Below are 23875 nucleotides of genomic sequence, written 5' to 3'. Positions count from 1 at the left end.
AACACTAGTGCTTGTCTCAGACACCTTTTCCATCAGTGGATGTTCTCAGACCCATTTGTATGGGCCTTGGCAAAATCAAACAATCAAAATTGAAACCTGCAGTGGTTTAGTCAAACACTGTTTCAATCAGTGGGCGTTTCCAGGCCCAATTAAGGTCTGTCCTGTGGTTGAGATAAATGGACACTATTTCAACAAAGACTTGTTCAGACGGTGTTTTGGCTGAAGTGCAAAATCGCACCACAGGCTTCCAATCAAACTCTCGCAGGCTACCAATTATCGTAGTAAATTCCTCGACCCAAACTCCCCCCTCCCCGCCCCCACGAAACCCTCGAACACCCTTCGCTGGTCGGTAATGTGATTGAATCGGTAAATGCAATCATCTCTCATCAAATGCCAATAGGTACGTTGGAATGAATTCCATAACTATTGAATATTAATGTATGATTACTACTAATAATGTACTCACTTGATATTGCTAGCTCGTGAACTTGTAGTTGAATCTACCTGCTTCCTCAGGATATGTAGTTTGACTTCCATAGATAGATAACTATCTATAAGCCTCTAATAATTTAATTAAATTCATATCCCATAAACAGACGAACACAATCCTCAAAAAGAAAATGGCAGCTACAAAATAAAAATAAATAACACGAGAAAGTCACAGTTGAATACATTCAGATAGGTAACCTAATCGTTCACAATCTGAGTTCTGATCTGAATTATTTTATGGATTTTTTCAAGAATTTTCTGTCTTTCGAACTTCGAAATAAAGTTTTAAACGAAGTTTAGCTTTCTTAACTCATTTTTTATAAAGCTCTTCCATGGTAATTGGTAGGTACCCCAACTTCCAAGAGTTCATTTTGCTTCCACAGTTCACTTATTTATTTCGATAAAAGAAAAAGATCATTAAAGATCCAGTGATCACATATGTACTATCGAACATCATAAACACGAAATCGTGCACGACAGTACACGCAGCATTTTATTACTTTCATTTATTTCATATAATAATAATAATAATAGAACAACGATAACAAGCGTAAAAACACACAAGGTAAAGAGAGAGTAAAAGAGACTGTGAAAATGAAAAAAAATAATAATAATATATAGATCAATTCGACGACGAATTCCTCTTCGAAATATTCCTCTGCATAACCGGCGAAGACGGACAACTCTTACTCGAGTTATAATACTCCTTCGGTATAGGTTTACCATCTTTATCTAAATTAACCAATAAACTAGCTCGGCATAGACTAGATACAGCGCTCATTTCCGGATCCTTATGCCCGTGCCTTCTCATTTTAACTTTACGAAACTTGGAAGCTATGCTAGAAAAGCCAAACTTACTCTTACTCGGAGATTTTTCACATACTGGTAAATTAAACGTTCTCGTCCGGTCATCGATGGCTCCGGTACTGACGGATTTATTCAACAAAAGATTAAAATTAGGTTCTTGTTCTTTAGTCGGCGAATCTATTAGCTCTTGCTTAGGAGTAGCATTATCTAATTTACTAGGTTGTTTCACATTAGGCTGGGGGAATTCGCGTTTGGGTAAATACTCGATCGTTATTTTAGTCGGGTACTCGTTGAAAAATTTATTTTTAGCTTCTTGTAGTCTCAAATTACGTAGCTTTGTTTCCGATACGACGCTTTCGAAGGATGAATTGCGTTCGAGAGGCGATAACGACGAAGGTGTGCTGAGAATGGAGATCTGCGAGTTGTGCGATTCGTCGGCCGAATAGTTCTGGGTAAGGGGTTCGTTGATTTTGGGTTCTTCTATTTTAACATCGACCATTTTAGACTGACTGATCGACGAAGCCTGAGCCGATTTTGCCAACGTGATCGGCATGTAATGAATGGATCCGGCGCTCGATGATTTAGATAAGCAATTCGTACTGTTATCAGCGCTGGACATCGGTGTCTTGGAAGATTTACTAGATTTATCACTCAATACGGCGCTTTTCGATTTCCTCAAGTTGATATCGGATTCTGCTTTCAGATGCTCGAACCTGTATCGACGTTCCAGGACGGGAGATTTTTGTAAATTAGAACTCCAACAGTTACCTTCGGAAGATCTCCTTTCTGGTTTCTCAGCCATCAGTTTATTATAATGAGCTATCATCTGTTTAATACTAGAATTACCTACACCTGTGGTATCTTTATTAAGATTACGTTTAGTGGTCAAAGGCGAAGCAGGAGGTAACTTATTGACGCTGGCGTGCATTTCTAGAATAGGTTTCTTCCTACAACGAGAACCCGAATCTGGATCTTCGTCTCTGTTGTTATCTTTACGACCAGTCGAAGGAGACGCTGACTGGGCTCGATCGGAGACCCAAGGAGGTGCTATGAATTTCGGATCTCGATCTTTTTCATCGTTCTTCGCATCGTTTTTAATATCATCGTTACATTCGTCGACCGTGTAACTGACCACAGCAGAAGCACCTCCATTTTCATCTTGTTGCAAAGGAGCGAATATTTTACGAGTAGTAGGTACGATAACGTTGACCAGATTTTTATCCGAACCGCACCCTATGTCACCGCTGACTGTGCTCGATTTATCGATATCGGTCATAGATTTAAAATCGTATACTTTTGATCTGGATATTTTACCTAACTTTCGATTAGTCGCGCATAAATCTTCGCTATTCGAATAAGATGCTGATTTCGCTACGTTTAAATCGATCGGTTCGAGAGTTCGATTAGGTATTAAATCGGGTACTACTGTTTTTTTACCCTTTACGTCAACCTTGGCGCTGGTTTCCTTTTTACCGCAAGGGCAATAGGTGTTGGAAGACTTGCGTGATTTCGAGATACGTTTGATTTTACCGCAAGAAGTGCATTTTCGTTTCGATGATAGAGGTTTCGGCGAATAGCTTCGGACTTCGGTTTTGAAAGCCTGAAATGAAAACAAATCGTAGAATTAGTTAAAAATTGAAAATTTTACACGAACGATGGGTAAGAGTAGGTATTTGAAATATTAATTGTTATGGATTTTTTCCCTATCTTTTAAACGATAGGTACTACGCGTGATATGGCTTCGTTTATATTTTTTTCAATTAGAAACCTTAATGAGCTAAACTCAACACGTTGAATCGTTTAAATATTAGGTACAAATTACAATTCGAATAAATTTTGAATTTAACCATCGATGCGATTCGATAAAACGATGAAAAATCGAATCAAATAAATACTTAATCATTACAAAGTGAATTTGCTTGGTGCTGAGCAGGCAGTTTCTATGTACTTTCAAAAAATGAATCCATTTCAAATCCGTCACTTATGGAAGAAAATGTTCATCAGGATGATTTTTAAAACTGACATTCAATAACACAATTGAACAAATATCCAGATTAGGGGTTAGGGAGGGGACGGAGTTCACGAGAACTGAAAGCAAGGGAACATTCAATACGGCATTTCAAGAAATATGTCACCAAAAAATTATTTAAAAAAAAAAAAAAACAGTACCTAGCTATTAAACGGAGGTGAAGTTTTCTCTCCAAGGAAAATATCAAATCATAGATATGTTTTTTGCTTAGGTTGACCTAATATAAATAAAAATGAGAGACTTTCAAACTTTTAAATCTGAAAAAGTACTAAATTGCTAAAATTATGTGAATTTAAAAAATTTTTTTGATATTTTTCAGACTTTTAGCCTATTAGGAATTTTACGAATTGAGTCAATTTAACCAAAAAACATGATTGAGAACTTTCTTTAGAGAGAAAACATTTTTTGAAAAAGTAAGAATTGTTGGAGTTTTTTTTTCAAAAAAATGACCACTTCCAGAAATTTTTTAAAAAGCAAGAATTTTTACAATTTTTGACAAAAAGCAAAACTTTGAGAATTTTAGCAAAAAGCAGGACTCTTTGGGAATTTAGTCAGGTCGTCAGGTTTCAATTGCATATCCGCTCGCTATTCGTGCTAAAAGCAATTTTACGATTGATTCTTGTTCTACACACTAAAGCGAATAAATTTAGCTTGTATGCCTATTTTTCCCCCTCCCCCTTTTCCGAGGGTCCACCCACCAACATTTGAAATTCGTGTATCTCCTAATCTATTGGTTGTACAAAAAAAATTACAGAACAAAAATTGTTCCTTGACATCAGATCTTTAATTTGAGTTCATCAAAATTTGTTTTGGAGCAACCCTTCCCTCTCAAATTTTGTAAATACCCCTCCAGAAAACATCAATATATTACGTTTTTCACATTTTTAATGAAAAGTTTCAAAATTGAAGAAAAATCTGTAATATTCAACAAAAATTGTTCAGAATTGAATTGAATTTCCAACTAATTATATTACGACCATTTCCACCCACCCGCCAACATGGTGAACCCACCTCACCCGGTTACAAATACCAGACAACAAGGGCAAAAATCCAAAGCAAGTTGTTTTGGGTTGAAATTTGCTTGGTAGGTGGGTCTGGGTACCATCGAGAGACTTACGCGTGGAAAGTTTTGGACCCCCAGACCCCTCCCTTTTTAAGAAACCTCCCCTTTTCTGAAATTGCAGTAAAAATAATAAAATGAGAATTTTGAGAAAAGTAACCATTAAGGAGTAGGGTGTCGTTTTCGCATGATTCGATACCGCTGAGTATGAATATGACGTCAGATTTTCTGTTACATTCATCTAACCCCCTCCAGAGTTCCCAGACCCCCATCACAAATTTTACCATTTTTGAAAAGAATTACCTACTTTGGTGATTGGTGATATTGGTATCGTTTTCATATGATTCGAACCCCCTGAGCACAAATATTGCGTCAGATTTTGTTTTACACTCATACAGCGCCTCCAGAGCCTCAGCCCCCCCCCTCAATTTTCACTTTTCTTGAAATACGGCTACTTTTACAATAGGGGTCAAAAATACATCCAATAGTTGTGTTTAAAGAATTGTGCCAACCAATTTTTATTATTAAAATGCATAAAAAACGCCATTTGAAGGGTAAATACGTATGATGGGAGGGGTTGAAAATTTTCATGGGATGAGAATACCACTTATGAATGTCTACAACATACTAAAAAATTGAAAAAATTAGTTCACATGAGTTTGAGAAAATTATTTTTATTGTAATTTCAGAAAAGGGGAGGTGTCTTGAAAAGGGAGGGGTCTGGTGGTCCAAAACTTTCCACGCTGAAAATTTTCATCTGGTAGGCACAATTCCTTAAACACAATTATTGGATGCATTTTGCCATTTTTGACCCTCATTATAAAAGTAGCCGTATTTCAAGAAAAGAAAAGTGAAAATTGAGGGGGGGCTGAGGCTCTGGAGGGGCTGTATGAGTGTAAAACAAAATCTGACGCAATATTTGTGCTCAGGGGGTTCGAATCATATGAAAACGATACCAATATCACCAATCACCAAAGTAGGTAATTCTTTTCAAAAATGGTAAAATTTGTGGCGGGGGTCTGGGAACTCTGGAGGGGGTTAGATGAATGTAGCAGAAAATCTGACGTCATATTCATACTCAGCGGTATCGAATCATGCGAAAACGACACCATCGAACCAGTATATGAAGCGTTCGCAGGTACGCAAATTGGCCAGTAAAAATTTTTACTTTGTAACTTGGTGCCAATTTGCAAACCTGCAAACGCTTCATTTACTGGTTCGCAGGTTCGCAAATTGTGAACCTACGAATACTACCATACCTTGTTCGCGGGTTTCTTAACTTGCGAATTTGAAATTACGCTGTTGCTGTGTTCGCATTATCATCTACTTTGGACTCGTAAAAATTTTTACATTGTAACTTGGTGCCAATTTGCGAACCTGCGAACGCTTCATATATGTACTAGTTCGTAGTGTCGCAACTTGAGAACCTACGAATTGACTAAAGATATTTTTGCCAAAAATTTTTCAAAACAGTTTTTTTCAAAAGAAAAATGAAATGGTCAGATTTGAAGTTTTCTCGAGAACGTAGAAACACCATGAAAAAAACCAAAAAAAGCCCCGAAAAAAAATTTTAAATAAAAAAAAACGATTAAAACAGGATTTTGTTTAAAACACGACGTTTGTCCTGATTCAGCACACTTTTTTTTGTACAACCTGTTTTTTTTAGACGAAGTTTTCCAAAATTACAAAAAAGTAATTTTTTACCATGTCACAAATGAACTTGTTTTTTTGACAAAAATGTTTTACAAGATGGAAAAAATAATCCTGGCAACGAAATGTTCGAAAATTAGGGCATAATGATTTTCAAAATTTTGAGGCATTCTTCAGTCTCTCTCGCCCAGCCAATTCAACACATTTTTTCGTCCAAATTTTTAAAAAAATTCAATTTTGAAGAAAATCTAGGTACGCAAACCTGCGAACCAGTATATAAAGCGTTCGCAGGTTCGCAAATTGACCAGTAAAAATTTTTACTTTGTAACTTGGTGCCAATTTGCGAACCTGCAAACGCTTCATATACTGGTTCGCAGGTTCGCAACTTGCGAACCTACGAATACTACCATACCTTGTTCGCAGGTTCGTAACTTGCGAACTTGAAATTACACCGTTGCTGTGTTCGCATTATCGTTCTTTGGACTTGTAAACATTTTTACTTGCCAGTTAAACACAATTTTTGGAAAAAGCAAGACATCAATAATTTTAGAAAAGGGACGTTTTTTGGTAGATTTTTGGCAAAAAAGCGAGACTTGCGAAAAATTTTTGAATAAAAAAAATCAAAAACTAGAACTCTTGGTAATTTTGCTAAAGATGAAAAATGTTTGCCAAAAAGCAAGAATCTGACAATTTATTTTTGTAAAACATTTTTGTCAAAAAAACAAGTTCATTTGTGACATGGTAAAAAATTACTTTTTTGTAATTTTGGAAAACTTCGTCTAAAAAAAACAGGTTGTACAAAAAAAAGTGTGCTGAATCAGGACAAACGTCGTGTTTTAAACAAAATCCTGTTTTAATCGTTTTTTTTTATTTTTTTGCCCTCTCTTTACTTACTCGGGTCTTTATTTCAATCTTTGAAAATGTTGTAATTTCCTGAAACTACTGTTAGAATTTTTAAATGTTGAAGCTAGAAAATCAATTTTTCGCATCAGGGTCATTCCACGCTCAGAGCATATAGTTGTAACGTATCCGTTGAAAAAGTTGAAAAACCCCTTTCACTCGATAAAATAAACTCATCAAAAAAAAAAAATCAAAATTCGAAAAAATTTAATTTTCAATTCCAAACATCAAAAAAAGTTTAAATTCATTCTGTTGCCTTATTTCGACCTCTTTCTGACGTATTTTATGGAAAAGTTGATAAAAATCACACTCATAACAAAAAAATTAAAATTCGTTTTTTTGAATTTTTTCGAATTTTGATTTTTTTGTGAAGAGTTCATTCCGTCGAGTGAAAGGGGTTTTTTCAACTTTTTCAACGGATACGTAAAAATAGGGGTTAATGGGTCAACTTCACCACTCAAACCTTTTTTTCATGTTTTAAATCAAAAAATCGTATTTTTTCGCAAACTTTCAATTTTTTTTAATCGACTTTACGACATAATGCCATCCCAATGTTTTAATATGTTGTTCAGCGTAAAAAGTTGTCCATAATATATTTTTTTCAGAATTTTTGAGAGTCGGAACGATATGAAAACTACGTTTTGAAACTTTTCGAGCTAATTTTTCGTTCGAAAAAAAGTGGCAACACTGATTTTTATGATATCACTAAAAAGCCTTTCAAAACTCCTTACTATTGGAAAAAATCCATTTTGGTAGGTATCGCGGTTATCGAGTAATCCACTGCTGAAATGGATGATATTTCAAGTTCACTGAAAACTTTGACACCCCCTGGCAGCCTTTAAAAAAGGGCCAGAGGGCTGCGATTTGCGCCATTGGTCATTTCTTCAAAAGGTCTTTCTACAGGAAAAATGTCAAAAAAATCGCCGACCCCCCCCCCCTTACCACTTCTTGGTTGAATTGACGTGAAATGACCCATCAGTTATTTTAATTTTCGAATTATCAATTTTTTTCAAAGCTCTTACTCTCGCTTCCTTCAGGCAAATTTAAATTCTACCGTGCAATTTTTCAAAAATTTTCAAAAATGAAAATTTAATTTCAGAAAAAAGCACCGGTGCAAAAAAGTGCAAAAATAACGAAAAAAAGGCGTAAAATTTTACTCATAAATATCAAAAAACACAAAATTTTGGAGCTGAAACTTCTTGTATTGAAAATTATTTTTTTTTGTACGTCACAAATTGTAAATTTCCTGAACCTATTATCCTCGGTTCGCTCGAGCAAAATCGAAAATATTTTGTTATTTTTTGAATTCAATTTTCAAAGGTCAAAAGGCTAAAAAAAAGTTTTAAAAAACAAAAAAAATTATAAATTTTTGATATTTGATTTACAATATTCGAACCACATCTGGCTGATTAGTACAGAAAATACTGAGAGGAGGGGGGGATGAGGTAAAAAGTTGAGAAAATATGTCGAAAAAAGTCGAGGTAGGAAAATTACGATCTCACCCCTCCTCCTCCTCCCAACGATACCCCACTTCATCATGCCTGTGCCTGCTCCAATGAAAACGTTAGAACGTCCAGAATCGTCCCTTCTCTCCTCCTTTCATAATACCTGCTTTCAACATGTTGCATTATCGCCAAACCAGACTAAAAATTTCACCTACCAATGGACCAACTTCAACTACTCTCTCATCCAGACCATTTTGGCTGCATCTAATCGATTCAAGGCACTACTCAACTCGACAATCCACTTTTCCTCCATCTTCACCAACTCCACGAACCACACCAATCACATACCCGATTTCTCGCAGGGGAATTCCACTACGATCCGCATCATTCATTCATCTTTCACTGGAGTCTCGATGCGGTGGCGCGAGCGTGGTTTTTAATTGAAACCTTGATCGTTGACTAGCGATAACTGATGATATAGCACGATCTTGTGTCTTCTTCGCCGGCGGCCGCGGGTCGGGTTCGAAAGAATAATAGACAAGGAAACAGCTACACGAACTCGTTAAACAAACACACCTTCTGTTGTGTTGTGTTGGCCGCTCACACACACATAGATACACTTGTACTATTCTCACGACGACGACGGCGGCGGCCTCGGGCTGGGTATTCCATTCAACAAGACGATCAACACAATCGATACATTGTTTTAAAACTCGCTAAGTATGTAAATTGATACAAAGTAGTACGTGGCAATTAATGAATTGGAAAATTGTTTTTCCAATACATCGGGTTGTTGTAATCGTCGTCGTCGTCGTCGGTAGAGGTATCTTACTATAGTAGTTAGCCTGTGTATGAGAAAGAGAAAGAAAAACGCATCAGATATAAGCCGATACAAGACGAAGCCATATTGTACGCTTGTAGTACTCGTAGGTCTAGGTACGTAAATGGGTAATAATAATAATAATAATACACGATGATCGTATTATGAAAGGTACTCATCGCGAGTCTTTGACAAGCAGCCATGAGCCAGTCGCACTCGTAGTCTTACGAAAAGGGTTAAAGATGAGGTAGGAGAAGGGACAAGACAAGACGAAGAGGAAGGGATGATTTTAAATTTTCTCATCGTTTCAATTACCTCATCTTCATTATCGGACGTTAGCGATTTATCTAGTTCTCCTGAAGCTGCCCCGGACACTTCGTACTGCATCTGAGAGGTCTTCGAGCTGGACTCGTTCACATTGCTTCTCTTCTCTCGACTGTAATTAGTCTTGATCTCGTTACCTTTATGACTATCGAGAGTCAAAGAACAATACAAAACTTGGTCGTCGTTATCGACTGGCTCGTAATGTTTCATCGCGTACGTCTTCTTAGGCTCGCTGCTGAGGAACGATTCGGAATTACTGGTGCTAATATTATCGCTGGACTCGCGTCTGCTGCCAGCGCCGATGCCGATAATGGCGGCGTCTTTTTTATTACAAATATTACGTAAATCGAGATAAACGGTTGTTTCGTCTCCCGCGTCGTAATTCTCGTCTCCGCCGGAAGAGTTATCTGCTTCTTTGTAGTGTTTATTACGGTGGCGGTCGCTTTTCGAGGGTTTAGCATCTGCGTGGTGGTATTTGTTTCTCGTATTCGAAGATTCCGATTCCGTACTCGACGGCGTTGTGTGTTTTACTCGCCACGAAGGTAGGGTGAACGTGCAGTGAACCGTTGGCGAGTCGTTCTCGTTTCCTTCCGTATCCGTGTACACGTCTTCGGGATAGAAGAATCCGCCCCCGTTGCCACCGCCACCACCGCCGCCGACTCCCGAACCAGAAATTTTCTTTTGTTTTTCGGATTGAAGTTCGTCTGCGAAAAGAAAAAAGAGAATAAGAAATCAACGCCGAATCATCGTCGGGTGAAGGTACCGTTAGGGTGCGATTGCGTACGACGATGGTCGATGACGTTCGAAAAAAGGGGGCAAGTTGGCGAGGAGGTAAGAGGGGAAGATGGCGTTTCCAAAAAATGATAAACTAGTTTCTTCAATTGGTGACCGGTTTAGGGTACCTATATTGGGTTGGCAATCGATACTAAGAGGAAAGATGACCATTATATAATGTGGAATGGAAATATGAGCCTTTCACGCCCTCCAGAGCCCCTTGTATTTGGACAAATGCCTTGAAAAAAATGACAGTCGTGCAGTCGTGCGATATGTCAAATTGTAAAGGTGCTGAAGAGCTCATTTTTTTTCATATGACTCCTTCCAGTCACTTGAGTTCTTGATGTAGGACGCTAAATTAAGACATTAGGGATGCAACAAAGGTCAAATCGAAAAAGTGCCCCCCCCATATTCCATCCTATTCACAGTATTTTCTTTTTTCAACTAGAAAATCTGAAAATCCGCTGGAGGCTCCAGAACGGTTCGAAACCAATTAATTCGAGATGTACATGTGTAATACAAGAAATAAACCTAATTGCAGTCCTTTAAAATAATTTGATCAAATTTTGATTTTTTTTAGGAGAATAAAAATTGGCTAAAAATTGAAAAATGAATTTCAGCAAGGAACTGAATTTGGCACTTGATCATGAAGTATCCCCCAGGGATTTGGATAGAAAATGGTCTCAATGGTAGCTTTTGGCTTGAGTAGAACGTCATTAAAATTTTAGCTGGCAATTTTGATTGACGAAGCCCAACCAGATGAACAAGCAGGATTCTGTAAGGGAAGAAGCACAATCAAGGCTGTTAAATTACCGTAATTTATTCACTGGTATAATTTATTCACTGGTAAAATACGGTATTTTACTGTATTTTACCAATTGGGATATGAAGAATTATTTGTAGAGTTCTGAACGTGTGACCAACCCCTGAAGTGAAATTTCATCTGTTAGGAGTTATTGGAGATTATATGAAATTTTCCATGGAAATTTATAGGAAACATTTTTTGGGTAACCTTCAAATCATAAATTTCCATGGAAATTGAAGGAAAGTTGGAAAAAAAGTGTTTAATTTTGCTTTTTGGTAAATTATGGTAAAATATGGTAATAAACTTTTGGTAAAATATGGTAAAATACTGCTGTAATTCACCGACATAAATTACCTGACAGCACTGAGCAAAATTGACCATATTCATGTTATGCGCCAGATCATTGAAAAAAGCAACGAATTTAGAATGCCCCTATGTTTAGCATTCATTGATTTTGAAAAAGCATTCGACTCTTTGAAAATGATGTCTATGATGACAGCTCTCGGAAAGATTGGGATTGATCCTGCTTACCTGCGTGTGATCGAGTATATTTACAGAAATGCCACAGCTTCTATTACAGTTAATGGAGAAACAGCAAAAATAAGGCTCAAATAGGGAATAAGACAGGGAGATGCCCTATCACCTAAATTGTTCACAGCCACTTTCTATAACAGCATCAGAGATATACTCCTATTATGGGGAGAGGGAGGACTGGAGATCTCTGGAGAAAAATTGACCCATTTGCTACATGCCCCATTGGGGGAAAATCTGCCAGCACACTGAAAAAGGCCATAAAACCAGCTAGTTTATGGACATATTCTGAATATACCCATGAAAAAGCGCTTTTCAGAAGGCTGATTGGTGCACCAAAAAAAATCTGCTAAAAAATGCACTATGTGAATATTTTGTAGCGTATTTTTCTCGCATAAGACCACAGCGTTTTCAAATTATGTGGCATGTTTCTTCCTGTTGGAAGAAACCAACTACAAAATACGGCACTAACCTGTTTTTTTGCGTATTTGTTTGTGCATTTGCTAAATAACACGCGTAAATGCGGTATTTTACACAAATGTTTTAGCATAGTATAGGAATATTTGCTTTCCCCCAACCATCACATGTCCCAGTGGTTAGGTAAGTAGAAAAGTCGCTCTTCAATCCAGAGACCCAGGTTTGATCCCTGGCAGAGCCAAAAAAAATTTCATGAATATTGGACATTGGCAGAATTTATCACGTAAAAAAATACGCGCACGGATTAATGAGCAAAAAAGTATTGGCGGAAAGTGTTGCAATTCCTGCCACATTTTTTTGTCGCATATCATCGGCAGATTTTCACCCAATGGGGTGCTGATGATGTGGTGCTGATAGCAAAAGATATGGACGAACTTCAGGGAATGCTGGACAAGGTGAGGGATGCATGTCTAGAAGTAGGACTGAAAATTAATAAAGGGAAGACCAAAACTATGTGCAATGGGTTTGTAACTGACAAAAAATGCACCCAGATGGAGGGCGATGAAATTGAGGTACCTGGGACAAGATAATATGACAATGAATAACAATTTCAACAGAGAAATATCCAGGAGAATAAAGGCATCATGGGCAGCATACTTGAGGCTGCGAGCAGAGTTGCATAAAAAACATTTTTTTTGAAAAACAAAAAAAACATTTTTTTTGAAAAACAAAAAAAAACGTTTTTTTTTGTTTTAAACAGTTTTTGTTTTAAACAGTTTTTGTTTTAAACAAATGTTAAAAACAGTTCCATCGATTTGTTGTTTAAAACAGTGTTTAAAACATGTTTAAAACACGTTTTAAACAAAATTTTGAATAAATAAGCAAAATGAGTAGGTAGTCAAAACTCAAATCTCAAAAGTCTTACTTTTGTTGTTTAAATTTTATTCATCATGTAGTGTTCTTTCTGCCAAAGATTGAAATTTCTGTTTATCATTTTTATATTGGTTATCAAATGATTTTTAAATGTGACTGTGATTGTAAAAAATTGAGAATTTCATGAGAAAAATAGAAAAAAAACATGTTTTTTTTCCATTTCAAAAAAAACAGTGTTTAAAACGTTTTAAACGTTTTAAACGTTTTAAACACTTTCCTTGTTTTAAACACTTCAATTTTTTTGGGCTGTTTAAAACTCTGTTTTAAACATGTCTGGTTTTTTTTTATGCAACCCTGGCTGCGAGGAATAATCAGAGAGAAGTCAACACCGATGGGTCTCAGAAGGCATGTAGCCAATCAATGCATCATCCCAGTGGCCTCATATGCTATATGCTAGTGAGCCATGGGCATTGATGAAGAAGCTGGAAGATAGAATTATCAAGATGCAGAGGCGGATGGAGTGATAAATGCTGGGGATAACACTGAGAGACAAATGAACAGTGGAGAAAATTAGGGGACCACAAGGATGACGAACATTATGAAAACAGCAAAGCGGAATAAGTGGTGCTGATCTGGTCATGTTGCCAGAAGGGGGGAGCAGCGATGGGTGGTGAAGACTACTCAGTGGAGACCAGATAGAAAATGGGCACTGGGGAGACCAAAATGGAGATGGGAAGATGAGATACAGACATGTGATGGAAAATTGTGGAGTACAGCCCAAGATCGGAGATCGTGGAAAGAAGTTGGGGAGGCCTTCATCCAGTAGTGGATTGAGAAAAAGGGCCAAAAAGAAAGAAGAAAGTTAAATTTAGAATTTTCAAATTTTTAAAAATCACTATCTTGACACTCAGGTTTTGCCATGGTGTTGTTGTGTAAAAATTTTGACCCAGGCACTTGCTCTGAGAATTTTTTCACTTTTTTATTCAAATAAATTTTTTATATCAAGTACATCTTTCAAGGATTATTTAAATTTTCATCAAAAATAAAGAATTTGAATAATCTTCAAAAAAATAAAATAATATAAAAATTCAGTTGAAAGGGAAAATAAGAGTATGGGTCAAAATTTTCCCACGATAACGCTGTGAGAAACCATGAACGTCGAGGTCGTGGTTTTTGAATCATTCAAAATTCAAAATTTGTGATAGCCAACTCAAAACTGACAGTCAAAAGTTTGATGGTGTGGTAACTGGGCCAAGCACTACCACTGAGCTTACTTTTCATTCAAGATATCTCCCTTGTGAGTAAAAAAATTGATCAAAATGACATCTAGAGAGCTTTCAAAATGAAAAGCTCAACATTCAACTTTTGAAAACTCATACCTACGAGTATTTCTGAATCAAAATATGTAGGTTAAAAATTAAAAATCAATAGTAAAAATCGAAAAGCTCCAATGAAATTTAATTTCAACTGTGAAAGCTCAACTTTTCAAAATGATTGCAAAAGCTGCTAACTGCCATTTAAAAAAATTTTAGCGTCAAGATTTTTTTATCCTCTTTGTAAAAAAACTGATTTTCAAAATGGAAATTCGACACCTTAGAGGGAAGGAAGAGGGACAAGAGTCCACAATTTTGATCGACACTCAGAAAAAAAATTGAAAAATGAAGTGGCATAATTGATTTTGACCAATTCAAATTCGCTTATTTTTTCAATTCGAGCCTCTGAACACCCCCCCCCCCCCCGGTCTCCATGGTGCTTGAAAAATTGTCAAATCCCCCCCCCCACCACCACCACCAAAAAATAATTAAAATGACGTATGATGAATCTTTTGATGAAGTTTTTGAGAACGTTGAATTCGAATATTCACTTATTTTTGTCAATTTGACACCTCTGAACCTTCCCCCCTGCCCTTCATAATGCTCCAAACATGATCAACATTCAAAAAAAAAATGAAATTACGAGTGACATATCATTTTGAAGTGCTTTTGAAGAGTTCAATCTTCACTTCATTTATTTTATTCAATTCGATACCTCTGAACTCCCTCCCTCCATGGTGCCCAAAAAATGGTCAGAATCTCCTCCCCCCCCCCCCCAAATTAAGATGGCATGTGATGTATCTTCTAGTGAGGTTTTTGAGGGTGTTGAATTTGAATATTTCCTCATTTTCTCGATTTGGTAGGGCTTTTGAGGGTGTTGAGTTCGAATATTCACTCGTGTTTTTTTTTAGATTCAACCCCTGTGATCTCATCCTCCCCCCTCCCCACTTCTCACCAAAGTCTAATTGTCTAAACATGGTCAATTAGTCGACATTTTTAAAAAAATTGAAATGTATGGAATATGGTTTGAAAGGTTTTCGAGAATACTGATGCTTGATTCGAATATCCACATTTTCTAGATATGACTTCTCAATGCACTATTAGAGCGGGAAAATAACGTAAAAAAGCAGCGGCAAAAAGGAAAAAATTGGCACATCAATTTTTTCTTCGGGAATGTGTTCGGATGAACCCTCTGAACCACCAAAAAAAAGCCGACTCTCCTATCCCTGGAGGAAAATTTTTTAGGGGGCTGAAACCGGTTCCGATTCACGTTTTTTGCGTTTTACTCCGTAAATATTAGGTTTTTGAGAAAAACTACCATGACGAAAAATGTTCCCCTTTAAATTCTCGACCATTTGATGCTACGCTCGATACCCATTGCTCAAGGGGGGTGTCCAAAAAAAGGGGTGGAAAGAGTAGGTGTTTCAAAAAAGGTCAGTCCAATAAATTAATCAAAATTACCACTTAAAATCATTCGTTTTGGCTCAAATTTTTTTTACAAAATCTACTCACCCAACTACTAATCAAACTATCATTGGTTTGTCTTCAACCCTCCTCAGGGGTTCGTGAGGGTTGCTTGATTTTTCAAGTAACACACTACTGAATCATATATTTGAAAAACAAATCTGGACGTGCGATATATCGAATAGTATGTTTTCGAGGTCGCTGAATACGAATATGAACTCATTTTTTGCATACAACCCCTCAAAGCCCCTCTGTGCCCCAAAATGGGGGTCAAAATTTTGAAAAATCGTAAAAAGTCGAGTGATATATCGAATGGTACGTTTTCGAGGTCGCCGAGTGCGAATATGAACTTATTTTTTGGGTCCCATCCCCCAATGTCCCTCTGTGCCCCAAAATGAGGGTTAAAATTTTGAAAAATCGTGAAAAGTCGAGTGATATATCGAATTGCATGTTTTAAAAGTCGCTGAGCACAAATATGGCCTTATTTTTTGGGCCCAACCCCGCACAGCTCCCAACTGCCCCAAAAAAGGCCAAAATTTTGAAAAAATGTGAAAAGTCGAGTGACATATTGAATAGTATGTTTTCGAAATCGCTGAGTACGAATATGAACTTATTTTTTGCCTACAGCCCCTCAGAGCCCCTCTGTGCCTCAAAATGAGGGTCAAAATATTGATAACTCGTGAAAAGTCGACTGATAGCGTATATCGAATGGTATGTTTTTTTTAAAAAACACGAACTACGAACTACTAATTTTCGATGTTTTCTTCCATCAAAAAAAAAAATGATTTCATTTTGTTTTCGATTGGTAGCCAATACAGTAGACTCCCGATTATCCGGCCTAATCGGGGGTATAAGGTGGGTCGGATATCAAAAAGGTCGGATAATCCAAAATTTATGTTTTAAGCGTAAAAATGAAGTGCATACGCTTGAGACGACAAGCTTTCATTCAGAAAATCAAGTTTTGGCTCAGAACAGGAACAAAGAATCGAAAAAATAACTAATAAACAAAAATAACGTAAGTACTTTTGTACATAAAAGACAATGAAATACTGACTCAAATTATAATTTTTTGAGATAAGTTGGATCGATTTCAAGGAAAATAACACTGTTAGAATACAAAGTGCTGAATCCTGCATTATTATTTACACTCCAAAATCAAAAATTAGATGTTTTTTAGATTATCCGACCATGGTGGGTCGGATAATGCGAAAAGTAAGTCGGATAAATTCGTACCGGATAACTGAAAGTCGGATAATTGGGAGTCTACTGTAAAAAATGAAATCGAAAACTTTACAGGAAAACAATCGAAATGAAAACACTGAGCTGAGATAGACAAGAAGATTGACATCTTACCTACTAAAGACATTGAGGATAATTTTGTGGCGTTAGTAGGACGTTTGAATAGTAAAATGAGTGAAATAATAAAAATGAGTCTGTAGTCGTATTCAACGATCTTGAGAACATACTATTCGACGTATTACACGTTTTTTGGTGACTTTTCGAAATTTTATCCTATTTAGGGGGCGTAAGGGGATTTTGAGGGATCGTAAGTGGAGCAGGAAAAAAGTGCATATGGTTATTCCATGTTCAGTGTCTCGAAAACATACAAATCGATATATGACTCGACTATTCACGATTTTTCAAAATTTTGACCCTCATTTTGAGGCACAGAGGGGCTCTGAGGGGCTGTAGGCAAAAAATAAGTTCATATTCGTATTCAGCGACCTCGAAAACATACTATTCGATATATCGCACGTCCAGATTTGTTTTTCAAATATATGATTCAGTAGTGTGTTACTTGAAAAATCAAGCAACCCTCACGAACCCCCGAGGAGGGTTGAAGACAAACCAATGATAGTTTGATTAGTAGTTGGGTGAGTAGATTTTGTAAAAAAAATTTGAGCCAAAACGAATGATTTTAAGTGGTAATTTTGATTAATTTATTGGACTGACCTTTTTTGAAACACCTACTCTTTCCACCCCTTTTTTTGGACACCCCCCTTGAGCAATGGGTATCGAGCGTAGCATCAAATGGTCGAGAATTTAAAGGGGAACATTTTTCGTCATGGTAGTTTTTCTCAAAAACCTAATATTTACGGAGTAAAACGCAAAAAACGTGAATCGGAACCGGTTTCAGCCCCCTAAAAAATTTTCCTCCAGGGATAGGAGAGTCGGCTTTTTTTGGTGGTTCAGAGGGTTCATCCGAACACATTCCCGAAGAAAAAATTGATGTGCCAATTTTTTCCTTTTTAAAACAGCTATTTACTCGCTCTATATGCCTTTCTTCAATTTTGAAAAAAAAAATAAAACAAAATCTAAATTTTAGGAAGCTCACTTTTGAAAACTTGGAAAAAATCCTACTTATTTCCTGAGATATTGTATCAGACTTTTAAAAACTTTGAAAAAAATTAATAAATTCATTTAAAAAATTCAATAACATTTTTTTCTCTAAATAGAAAATTTTAAGAATTTTGAAGAAATAAATCAAATTCTCCAATATTATACCTATTCAGACTTTTGAAAGAGTTGAAAAAATTGATTAAGTATCACTAGTGTCAGTTTTATTTTTAATGATAATGACACCAACTCAAAACTAGCCTCAAAGGGAAGGTGCAAAATTGAAATTGAAAAAAAAATGTCATTAGGTAGGTATGGATATCAAAATCTGGGGTTTTAAAAGTACAGAATTCGTTTTCCGAAGACCAATTGACCTCAAACTCCAAAATGAGCTCTCAAGGGAAAGGACGACACCAAAAACTTTCCTCGAAAATTGTCCCACCCCACCCCTCCCCCCCGAAAAAATGCGAGAAAAACATTTCGAGGTAGGAAAAAACACAGAATATTTCAAAAATTTAATAAATAAAGCTCGATAAAGACTTTGATAAATAATTTCAGCAAAAACTCAGGCTCTTTAGGATTAAAAAATTATACTTTTTGGAAATCTGGCAAATGCTGAGTGAAACTTCCGGGTAATTTTTGTTCACAAAACGAAATTTTTTGCAATTTTTGGGAAAAAACGAGACGTTTAGACATTTTTATTGATTAGATAAAAGTGAAATTTTCTAGTTTCGTTGAAAAGCTAGAATTGAAACGTAGAACTTATGAATTATTTTTTCATGGAAAAAACTGTACTTTTTTGACATTTTTTAGTAAAAAAGGGACTTTAAGAAAATTTTTTCAAATTATTCACTTACAAGGGCACGTCTCGAAGTGTCCATCTTCGATTTGAACGGGACCGCGATTTTTGAAAAGAGCATGGTCTAACCCCCCTCCCCCTTCTCTTTTGGATCCCTCTTCCCCCTTCTCGCGATCATCGTCAAGGATCCCGGATAAAAACAACACAAATCCGAGTACGAAACTCACCCGAAGTCAAATTCTTAATTTCCCTCTTCAGCTCGACAGCTAATTCGGCTATCCTGCCGGCCAATTCGTCGACATTTTCGTTCTTCTTATTATTCATTATATGGACCTGCGAACAAGCACAAGATGTAGGAAAAAAACACTCGTTTTCAATTACACGCCATCTTACGAGTACAACGAGGTAATAGTAGATACAAATATGCGCCTAAGGCCAAGAAGAGAAGACATGCGGTAACAGTGGCACGCGTTTAGCGTCACCGTTCATCTTGATCGAGCCGGTAAAAGGCTTTTAAACATTCGCACGTGACCGGCTCGGGTCGAGTGGCTCGTAAAATGAGATGATGAAGAATCAGACGAAGAAGACGGAGAAGAGTGATAGGGAGTACGTATTTTCCAACGTGTTCGTATAAGTACACTGTACAATATACATAATACACGTGAATGGATTACACACACACTCGCACACTGGCACACTGGCACTGGCTGGCGCTGGCGTACACGTTCGAATAAATCATTCGTCGTGATCGTCAAATTATTAACACGTGCGTATGTTACTACACTCATACTTACTTCATAGCTCAGGAGACGAAGACGTATCTACATTTACACACACAGGACCAAGAATAAGAAGACTAGAGCAACTTATAAAGAGACGTCATTAGATAGACCAGGCCGGAGTGGCTTCCTTTTAAGGGTGCGTAAGTTTGACATGTAGTAAGTTATATACTACTCGAATATGTATTTTCTAGGTCGTCGCAACTTTCCTCCCTCTTACGACGACCGACGGCGGCAGTCCATCCTCCATAAGGGATACCTATCAACTCGTTCTCGTTCTTCTGTTCTTCAGTCTTATGTCGCCCAGGTCGGTCACTGTAGCTGGTAGACAGAGAAAGAAAGCGACAAGCGTCTCGTTTATCCACCTACCATTTCTAGAAGTTGATCGGCTAGGTGTTGTAGATTGGTTAAGGTGTTTATACGGTCTTCGTCGTCTACCGATGTACCAGCTCTTAGCTTCTTTATCTGATTCACGATGCTTTCGGCGTCCGCGTTAGCTGAGTCTCTGTCTCGTTGCCGTTTATCGGATGACATCTAGCAAAGCAAATTAGGTTACATTATTACCGAGCAGTTACACATGCAGCAGCGAGGAGGACGAGGAGACCAAAGGAGAGGATTTTTTTCCCTTCCTATACATTTCTCAATCCATTCGCACGTATCGATTTTTTTTTTTACTACGCTGCTGCATGATCTTCCTACAGCTTATACGAGTAGGTATTTCGATTAATTGAGGGCGTACGAACGGCGAACGCTTACCTCGTACAATGTATCACCCGAGTACCCGCAGAACAGGTTTTCCGAATCGGTACCGTAGCCGTCTGATAACTTACGATCGTCTCGGACTGAAACAGATGAAAATCAAATTCGCTCGATTATTTACGATTTCCGAGCAATTAATGTACACAAATGTTAACAATTTTACGAATTTAAATTGCCTAGTTTAAACGCGACCAATTTTCTAGTATTAGCGTAATTACCCATAAAATTATAATTTTTTTCTATGAGAGTGTGAGAGATGATTAGGTACAGAAGGAGCAATCTGCTGTGTATTTTTTTTAGATACATATAATAGTGGGAAAAAAGGTTAAGGTTCGAGAATTAATTATTCCAGTTCACCTAATTAATTATTAAAATTTTGCAGAAATACGTGATCCACAATTGGGCACCTTCGATGTTCAGGCCCAAGACACCTTGCAATATTACAATTTTTTCAACAATATTTTCAATCTCAGCTCTCAATTTGCAGTCATTAGGTACTCATAATTTACCATAGTTACCAACAAATCAATCTACATATTACCAGTATTTTCCCAAAATTACCGTAATTTACCGAAAAATACGAGTCATGTTCTTACAAAAAATTACATAATTACAAATTATAGAAAATTGCGCCAATCGAATTGGGTACAAAATAATTTTAATACCCGAAATTTGTAAATTTAAAAAAAAAATCAAGTCGCCGAAAATTTACCAAAAATTTTTATAACATCAATTTGACCAACAGAAATTACCAAAATTTGTTTAATAATCTCCAAAGTCGAAACCTAAAAAGTTACAGCATCATTGAAAATCAGGGTAATTTACCAGAAATTACAGAAACTGAAGAGACCAAAAATGATGATCAGTGACTGAAAATTACGACAAGTTATCAAAGGTTATGGTAATTTGCTGAAAATTATGGTTATTTCTAGTCAAACTACGGTAATTCATACTTCACCAAACATTACCTCATTTTACTGAAAATAATTACAATTTATTTAAAGTTACACAGGTACCTAATTTCATAATTTACCAAAAAATTACATCAATTTTCTAAAAATTACAGTAGTATTTTACCAAAAAGTGCAGCAATCTGCTAAAATTGTGGTAATTTACCAAAAATTCTCGTAATTCATCACAAATTACCAAATTTACCACAAATTACCGTAATTTACCACAAATTACCATAATTTACCACAAATTACCATAATTTACCGCAAATTACCATAATTTACCGCAAATTACCATCATTTACCGCAAATTACCATAATTTACCGCAAATTACCATAATTTACCGCAAATTACCATAATTTACCGCAAATTACCATAATTTACCGCAAATTACCATAATTTACCGCAAATTACCATAATTTACCGCAAATTACCATAATTTACCACAAATTACCATAATTTACCACAAATTACCGTAATTTATCAAAATTGCCAAAAATTGCAGCAATCTACTAAAATTATGGTAATTTACCACAAATGACTAAATTTACCAGAAATTACAGTAATTCATCAGAAAGTACCATAATTCACCACAGATTACCATAATGTAATAAACATTACCGTAATTTACCACAAATTACCATAATTTATCAAAATTACCAAAAATTGTAGCAAACTAGCAATCTACCAAAATTATGGTAATTTACCAAAAATTATTGTAATTTACTCTAAATTACCAAATTTATCAAAAGTTGCCGTATTTACCACAAATTACCGTAATTTATTTATCAAAAATTACCACAATTAAAAATTGTAGCAAACTAGCAATCTACCAAAATTAAGTATCGTAATTTACCAAAAATTATTGTAATTTACTCTAAATTACCAAATTTATCAAAAGTTGCCGTATTTACCACAAATTACCGTAATTTATCAAAAATTACCACAATTCATCAAGAATTACCTTAATTTACCACAAATTATGATAATCTAAAAATTTAATTTACCTACTTTACAAAGAATAGATACTTTTTGGTATGTCACAAAATAACTGTAATTTCTTTCTCAGAAGTTATACATTTTTTCAACAATTTTCCATAATTTCTCAAAAATTACCGTAATTTACTGTAATTTAAACAAAATTATCAAACAAAAACAGCGATAATTTTGTATGTAATTTACCAAAAACAATTCTTTATCGGAATTACTGTAATTTACAACCAATTACAATCCCAAAAGCCAAAATCACATTGATTTACTGAAAATTATGCTAATTTATGAGCCAAAAACAACGGTGATTGACAAAAAATTATAGTATCTAATTTACTCATTAAAAATTTCAAAAATTTATCGAAATTACCAAACAAAAACAACAATAATTTAATAATTTACCAAAAACGATAGCCATCAAATTGAAATTACAGTAATTTACCAAACATTACCGCAATTTACCACAAATTACGGTAATTCACCAAAAGTTACGCTAACTTATTGAAAATTACAGAATTTTACAAAAGTCAAAAACCACAGCAATTTAATAAAAATTACAGTAAACTTCCAAAAATTTCAATACTTTACAAAAAAAAAATACAATACTTTGCCAAAAAATATGGTAATTACCAAAAATATGATTATTACCAAAAAATACTGTAATTTACCACAAAAAAAATTGCCAAAAATATGGTAATTACCCAAAATTGAGTTATTACCAAAAAATATGGTTATTCACCAAAAAAAATTGCCAAAAATGTGGTAATTACCAAAAATTGGGTTATTTCCAAAAAATACGGTAATTTACCAAAAATTGTTGATAATTTACTAGAAAAGTAAACATTATGGTAATTTATCCAAAATGGGCAATTACAGTTAAAATTATGGTAATTTACCAAAAATTGCGGTAATTTACCAGCAATTACGGTAATTTACCAACAATTACGGTCATTTACCAAAAATTATGGTAACTTACCAAAAATTATGGTAACTTACCAAAAATTATGGTAACTTACCAAAAATTATGGTAACCAAAAATTACAGTAATTTACCAAAAATTACGGTAATTTACCAAAAATTACGGTAATTGACCAACAATTACAGTCATTTACCAAAAATTATGGTAACTTACCAAAAATTATGGTAACCAAAAATTACGGTAATTCACCAAAACATACGGTAATTCACCAAAAATTACGGTAATTTACCAAAAAAAATGATTTGCCACAAATAACCGTAATACTTCACCAGAAATTATGACAGGTAATTTACCTGTTTACCACATAATATGATGATATTACGGTAATTTACCTAGAATTGCATCCAAGTATTTACTGAAAATTACGAATTACGATGATTTACCAGGAATTAAAATGACTAGATAATCTAGAAATTATGGTAATTTACCAAAAATTACAGTAATTCAACTAAAATTATGGCAATATTTATCAGAAATAACATATAATAGGCTCGCCAGTACCTCCAATCATGGAAATTCCTAGCAAATTACCAAATTACTGAAACCACTTTGTAATTTACCTACATGGAGTTATCAAAAT

General features: G+C 35.6%; 1 protein-coding gene across 2 annotated transcripts in view; it reads right to left on the bottom strand.

The window, feature by feature from the left end:
• Window positions 1-980: 980 nt before the first annotated feature.
• LOC135846316 (uncharacterized) overlaps window positions 981-23875 on the bottom strand; it is an 84278-nt gene continuing 61383 nt past the window's right edge. For both annotated transcript variants that reach the window (XM_065365343.1, XM_065365341.1), the window contains 5 exons: window positions 20373-20458; window positions 19986-20150; window positions 19065-19170; window positions 9516-10228; window positions 981-2896 (listed from right to left, as the gene is read on the bottom strand). In XM_065365343.1, the coding sequence (XP_065221415.1) occupies window positions 1112-2896; window positions 9516-10228; window positions 19065-19170; window positions 19986-20150; window positions 20373-20458 (2855 nt within the window). In that variant the 3' untranslated portion in view covers window positions 981-1111. The remainder of the gene's footprint in view (window positions 2897-9515; window positions 10229-19064; window positions 19171-19985; window positions 20151-20372; window positions 20459-23875) is intronic.

This window comes from Planococcus citri, chromosome 5 (assembly GCF_950023065.1).
Source record: "Planococcus citri chromosome 5, ihPlaCitr1.1, whole genome shotgun sequence".
Taxonomy (NCBI): domain Eukaryota; kingdom Metazoa; phylum Arthropoda; class Insecta; order Hemiptera; family Pseudococcidae; genus Planococcus; species Planococcus citri.
This window is presented reverse-complemented; position numbering and strand designations above follow the sequence as displayed.